The sequence below is a fragment of the Glycine max genome, chromosome 8 (assembly GCF_000004515.6).
Source record: "Glycine max cultivar Williams 82 chromosome 8, Glycine_max_v4.0, whole genome shotgun sequence".
Classification (NCBI taxonomy): Eukaryota; Viridiplantae; Streptophyta; class Magnoliopsida; order Fabales; family Fabaceae; genus Glycine; species Glycine max.
The window spans coordinates 41,024,428-41,031,703 of NC_038244.2; the positions used below are offsets into that span (position 1 = coordinate 41,024,428).

The window sequence follows — 7,276 nt, forward strand, 5'->3', positions numbered from 1 at the left end:
AAGTTAGATACAGACAAAATGAAAACCATCCTAATTAAAAAAAAATGTATATGATCTTGAGAAAGATAAAAATAAGCCCATCCTAACTCATTTCCCAAATACCTTTATGAAGAAATGTCATCAAGAAAGTATGTTATTTTGAGTGGGAAAGAATCCAGGATTCCAGGTCTATAAATTTAAACTTCAAAATATTACAGCAAGAAGAGTTTGTAATACGTGTCATGCAAAATAAATCAATATCATTTTTTTATAGGCATCAATATCATTTTGTAATTTTATATATAATGTGCCCTTTATACTTCAATCAGTTTAATAATACTCTTTTTTTGTGTAATTATAAATTTCAAATATTTGTAATTTTTATTCTATAGACTTCCCATTTTTATATGCGCCCCATAACTATTTGTCTTTGTTCAACTTAACAAACTACACTCAGTACCAAATTTTTTGACATGATTAAACACTGGGCATATGTTGAAATTAATGATGCTTTAGCTATTCCAAATCAAGTTTAACAATAAGACGAAGTTATTTAATTCATAATTTAGCTATTCCAAATCAAGTTTAGTTTTTATTCAAATGGTTGATTAATTCTAATATTTTATTAATTAAATTGAGTGAAATAATGACATGATTGAAATTCTTTGTGATCTATATGTATCGAGGATTATTAGTCTCATGGATTCCATGTGAAAATACCTTGCTTCTAGCATAACAAGAAAAAGTGGAATTATTTTCTAGACACCTACTGACCGTAATCAATTGTCCTTAATATACTTTTAGCTAATTTTCAGCTATAAATATGAGTATATAAATTTCTGAGTTTTCAGGTGCCTGTCTATACTATAGTCGATAAGAAGAAATGGTTCCTCATTTTAAAAAGAAATCCGGATTTTTTTTTTAGTTTTTAACAACTACACTAATTAAATTTGATGAACATAAAACATGCATGATGCAAATCACTCGAACTTTCTACCAATAGACGGACTACAATTGGGTATGGGTCTTCTGATTCTGATATATTTATATTTTTAATTAGTATCATTTTATGACGTTAAATTTTATATTTACTTTCTTATATAGATGTTCATAAATTTTACTTATTTAATATTTATGAAATAATCGATAACCTAAATTTCATAAATAATTAAAGAATTATCGTGGAAAGATTCATAAATATTCATTATTTGCCTTAATTAATCAGTATGAATTCCAGAACGTAAAAAGCTAACGGCAATCCCCGGGTATCCCCCACACGCGTACCTGCAGGTACTTACTAGTCATAACTCATGTGTAATGTTAACATGTGTGGGGGAAAAGTTGTTTTATATTATTGTTTTTTCCACCTCCCAAAATTAAAGGTAATTGGATACCCTCCGAATGTATAAATAATAGCAAGTATGATATCTGAATATTTTAAAAGTTGCTCATACTTTTTATTCTATTTTACTAATTAAATTTATAAGTTTTCAGAATCAAAATTGCTACTGTTAAAAATAAATTGCAATGATTTTGATCCCGCCGAAAAAGGTTATTGGTTCTTTGGTCCAAATTTATCACAGGGATTTTGACAATTAGTAATAGCAAGGAGAAATATTATGGGGACGTTGAAGCTATTGGGATTAACGATTTGACCATTCTTCAAAATATTTGCAATTAGACTTTTTCTCCTTTTGGTTTACGAGGAGGGATGGCACTTCATTTAATTTTAAAGCAAGAAGAGCCTATAGCACAAAAAACACTTTTAAGGACTCACTTTTCACTTTAAGAAAACAAGTGAAGATACAAACTTGCAGCTTATTAGATATATATCAATTGATGCATTAATTTCTACGTAATGGATTAATTTTTGGAGTTGTTATTTTGCAATTAGGCTATGGAAAACAGTCATTTATTCACAATTATTGTTATTGGCGTATCCCATAATTGACCATAAGATAGTTCTCATTACCAAAAAAGCCATTTACCGTTTTCACCTTCAGTCAACTTTATATATAGACCCATCAAGATATTATATCGCCTGTTAGTATTTCTTAGAAGTATTAAAATAAAAAATAGAAATATACAAGTTTTATTTTATGTTTGATACACTAATTTAAAATTAAAATAGAATTAAATTAGAGATTAATTAAATAGAGACTAATTAAACTTCTTTTTAGTAGTGTTTGGGATACCTTTTAGTTTAATAAATGTAAATAAAAGGAACAAAACTAAGCTTCTATATACTCCGTTCATGTGCCAAATGTTAGTTGAATTTGCAAATAATTGATTTTATTTTGTGAATTAGGATATTTCTTGGTTTGGATAAGAAACTAATGATGAATCTCTCGGGATACGTATTGAAATTATGTATGAAGATTATTTCTCTCACTCCAACATATGTATTTCTATACACACAAAATGGAGATCCAATTACTGATCATGTGCTTAATATCAAGTTATTTGTGAATCATACTATACCATGTTGGTATTTTGTAGATAATTGATAAATAGTTCTTATCATTATCCGTATACATATGGTGCATATGTAACAACAGATGTAGATATGTAAATGTACACTACTTCTAAAGGTTCATGATGAATGATTCATTGTATACAGTGGTCCAACACTAATATCACGGGTTGGCCAGAACAAATAACCGAAAATGGTGTGGGGGCAATGTCACATGTAATAGGTCAGGTTCAAACTTGACCCTTTAAATGGGTCCACGCAAAACCGCTGAGGTTCTCTAATAAGATAGATTGCCAAGATCAAACAAAAGCATGTTGTGGCCTCCGAATTTGAAAATATAAATATATGTCATATATGTTCTACTCGGGCACAGATTCATGTATATATATTTATACACATTAATATATATGACTTTACATTCAAACTAAAGACTCGATCATCAAGATGCAAGGTCATTTTATTTTAGTAATACAATTTGATGATAGTCAATAATATAAAGTGTCTGATAAAACTAAGTAAGGGAGAACATGGAGCCCACGGTGGCCTTTTTGCTTTGGTCTTAAAAACCAAACCCTACCCAGAATAGAGGATATCATGACAATAAAAAAAATTAACATGGACATGCAAACGACACATAAAATTAAAGCTCTATAATTAATAGTAATTATTAGAATATTATTATATATTACATAAGTAAGCTCCTAATAATGGCTGCTTGGGCACTGTTGGAGTCGGTGGTGGCCAAAAGTTGTGACAACCGGTCACTTAGATCATCAACCTCTCTGTGCAAGCTTTTGATGTAGTTGCAAGTCTCTTGCAACACCTTGGAAGCTGAAACCTACAACAACAACGAAATTAAAATAATTTTAAAATATTTGCCACATTTTGCATTTAATGGCACAAAAGTATAGTCAATGATGGCAAGAGGGAATATCCAAGTCCCACAACCTTACAAGTTGTGGGTAAAAAAAATTAAAGGGAGGGCACAAGCGTGACTTATCTAGCAAGGCCAACCAAAGCCACAGAAAATCTGTGTTTTTGTGTCTTGTGCATGTGACTTGTTCGTGTGAGAGAGGTATAGTGAAAGAGATGGGAACTAAAATTAAAGAAGCAAAATTGTTATTATTATTATTATCATTAGGAAAATTAATGTTCAACATTATTATTACTTTGACAACAACATTAACCAAGATATATATTGATGTAAACAAGAGAAAGAGAGAGAAAATATTAAAAAATCAATAAATATGATAAATAATGTGATATAAAAAATAAAAATGAGATGAATAATAATAATAATAATAATAATAATAATAATAATAATAATAATAATAATAATAATAATAATAATAATAATAATAATAATAATAATAATAATTAGTAGTAGTGGTAGTACCTTGTCAGAACGTCTTGCGCGTAGCTCAGGGATCAGTTGTTGTAACTTTGAGATGAGATCAGTGATCTGAGCATCAGTGATCTCAGTGGAAACACCCGATTGTCTCGAACGAGATCTTCTGCTAGACATTGTTTGTTGTTAATTAAATTTAAAATGGTCTCTGATGAGTGTGTCAGAAATATATTTTGCTGTTGATTTGTTCAAGGTAACTGAAAGATAACTACTAAGCTACTAGAGCCTATATAGAAAAGAAGTTGGAATATTTGTCAGAGAAATTAAAGAAAACCAAGTATAGCTTAGCTAGGTAGCTAGGTAGCTAGGTAGCTATAAAATTGAGGAATATTCAAAAGAGAGAAGTGCTGATGTTTATGTTTTTGAGAGAGGAGAATGAATGAACTAGGAAGAGAGAGAGATAAAGGTAGTGGTAGAGGCCATGAGCATGAGAGAAAGCTTATTGAGAGAGTTGAGAGAATGTGCCAGTCTAGTGGGTGTTGGAAGTTGAAGAGGACAAGTGCATGGGAAAGGCATTGGGCTGGGGATGTTGTTAAATAGGGCATTTGTGTGTGAAAGAGAATGAGAGAGAAAATGAGAGAATGAGAGAGAGAGAGAGAGTCAAGTAGATGAAATAGTAGGAATGGGAGAGAATTGAATGAGATACGCCATACTGTCTTTTGTGCTTATGTCCCCAAACTGGGGTTAGAGTTGAAGTGGAAGGTGGGTTAAGGGAAGTGTGCTTGTTCACCCAACTACGCGGGTCCTCTCTGTGTCAGTCTCACCACACAACCCCATGTTATGTTATTACTCCCTTGTCATTTTAATCATTTCCAATTTCCTTTTCTTTTCCCTTTCTAACTTAACTTCCAACTTAAAAATTAATTAATTACTCGTGCATATGATATGAATCACAGTTTCAGTTTAGGGTCAATTTTTCTGTTCATATAAAATAGAACACGGGTAAAAGAGATTTAGAATGACTCTGCATATTATTAAATTATTTGAGTTAGACCTTATTTTATGTTCAATTTAGAAGGACACTTGGGAGAGCATTTTAATAGACAAGTATGTATTGTTGGTATAAACATTTTTTTATATATATATTATCATTAATATGAGAAGTATAAGGTTGATTTAATAATGAAGGATAACTAATAATTAACATTCATCGATTAAAAAATATTATTACTAATATGGTGTGATATAGGGTGAGTTTATTTAAACTTACAAAAAATAACTTTAAAATAATTATTTTTATGTAAATATTTTTTAAAAAAGCAAATAGGGTTAGCTTCTTAAAATAAATAGAAAATTATTTTTTAAGCTGAAAAAAATTTAGACAAACATATTAAATTAATTATTTTATTAAAATAAGTTTTTTTAAAAAAATAAGTTTAAATAAAGTAGTACATGATTAGTAGATAATTTTATTTTTGAAAGTTTAAGTATGTAATTAAGATGTGATTTTCAAGTTTATGTATATGAAATAATCTATTAAAAAAGTCAGTATGTTAAATGGATTTTAGTATATTGAAAAATTAGTTTTTGACTTATAGCGAAATATGTCCTAGGTTCACTCAAAAAGATTTTTTTATATTATCAATTTAATTAGAAAATGTCCTTAGTATAAATTTTAAAGTATTATTATAAAAATAAATAAATTTATCGAAAATAGGGATTTGTGGTTAGATCAGTGTAAAGTATTTTAATACGTATTACTTACTGACTGCATGTGGGTTTTTTCTTATGATTACTTTCTTAATTGGCTTTTTCGTTAAATTAAGAATTAATTGATAACGACAGGAAAGTTTTGGGGGGAGTTAACGTTTTATTATTGCATAAACTACCAGTAGATAACTAACTTGCCCTCTCAAAAAAAAAAAAAAAACTAATTTGCATGTTTAGACAACATCCAAACAAAAATCTTTAAGATTTATGGATAATCATTGTTGGAAGTAAGAAACAAATTCAAGAAAAGGAAGGTAAGGGTTTTTAAGAAATACATGCTGGTCCCTAGGTAGATTAATCGAAAACTTGTAGTACGTAAGTGATGATAGTGAAGCATGATGCAAGAGGGTGGCTTGGACCTGATATCCATCGGAAAGGGTAGAAAAGGGAGAGCATTTGAAAGTGAGTTTAGGTAGATATGGATGAGAATGCCAAGAGCAATGTGCAACTTTCTTTCAAATTAAGCATGATAGTTACTTTTGAAATTTCCAAATCCTTTTTGGTACAAACCATAAATATCTTCAATGAGAGATAATAGTATATAATATTGCTTGAACCGTGCCCAAATTAGGTAAGACTATTTATGAGAGAAAAAACTTTCTTATATCAAATATTTAATATAATTATATATCTATGATTGAGACTGAAATCTAAAATTTAAATTCAAAATTATTGATTAAGATACAATAATTCTTGTAACATTTGATCCACCAGTTTATAGTTTGAAATTTCTAAAAATTGTTATTTTTCATCCGGAAAAATGTATGCATCATTAATGAAAGAGAAAAATAAGAAGATTTTGAAAGAGAAAATTGTTTGTAGCTATATTCATGTGGCTGTGGTTCCAATCACATGGTCCATATAATATTATCTTCCAGAAAAGATTGTGCAAATTAGTTACAATTGTTTACAATGCACTGGTATTTTCGTTTTGAAACAATGACATATAAAATTTACTCTTTATATGTGGATAAATAACTAGTAATTATGTCACACGTTGCGCATTTTCATAAATAAGGGTAAAATACTTTAGGTGCCATAGAATAATTAAATTGGCATTGATAGATAAGAAATAAAAAAAATAGATTCAAATTAATCAGTGATTCCAGTAAAAAAAAATTAATCAGTGATTTTTACCAAAAAAATTAATCAGTGATTAGATTAAAAAATTAACAGTAATAAAAAAGACAAAATAGGCTATTTTACTGATTACTGAATATGCCAATCTAATTCTGCTCACTAATTTATGCAATAAATTCAAATCAAATGTGACCAACAATAATTACTCTATTGAATAAAAAAGTAAAATACATATTCAATTTTTTATTAAGAAAAACAACAATTAAATTTCATAAAATATAGCGTGCGTAATTAAGGGTTTTTTTCTCTCTCGAGAATTTGGCAGCTGGCTCCTGTGTATGCGTATCACAGATTTTCCTTAAATCAAAATTTCCATGTTTTTTTAAAGAGAAACAAGAATTGTCTATAAAAAAAATAGCATACAAGAAAAAGAAAATATTATCGTAAAATGTAGGAATGAAACTGAAAGTAAATTAAATTGTGAGAATATTAGTTGGACATGAATAAAATTTGCGAAATTAGAAAAAAATTTAAGTAGGTAACAAGAATGATCAATAGGAAAATAGTGAAATAATATTAGTAATATATATATATATGAATCAATTAAATAAGCCGTGAAACAAACG

General features: G+C 28.7%; 1 protein-coding gene across 1 annotated transcript; it reads right to left on the minus strand.

Annotated features, from left to right (window-relative positions):
• Positions 1-2,894: 2,894 nt before the first annotated feature.
• LOC100791371 (transcription factor PRE6) lies at positions 2,895-4,541 on the minus strand. Its single transcript, XM_003532007.4, has 2 exons — positions 3,849-4,541; positions 2,895-3,290 (listed from the first exon to the last, which is right to left on the minus strand). The coding sequence occupies exons 1-2, from the start codon at positions 3,975-3,977 to the stop codon at positions 3,138-3,140; spliced, it is 282 nt and encodes a 93-aa protein (XP_003532055.1). The 5' UTR covers positions 3,978-4,541; the 3' UTR covers positions 2,895-3,137.
• Between the last annotated feature and the right edge of the window lie 2,735 nt (positions 4,542-7,276).

Coding starts and splice junctions, on each gene's coding strand:
- LOC100791371 (XM_003532007.4), bottom strand. CDS start 3,977: ATGTCTAGCAGAAGATCTCGTTCGAGACAATCGGGTGTTTCCACTGAG. Junction 3,291..3,848: donor GCGCAAGACGTTCTGACAAG/GTACTACCACTA, acceptor TTGTTGTTGTAG/GTTTCAGCTTCCAAGGTGTT.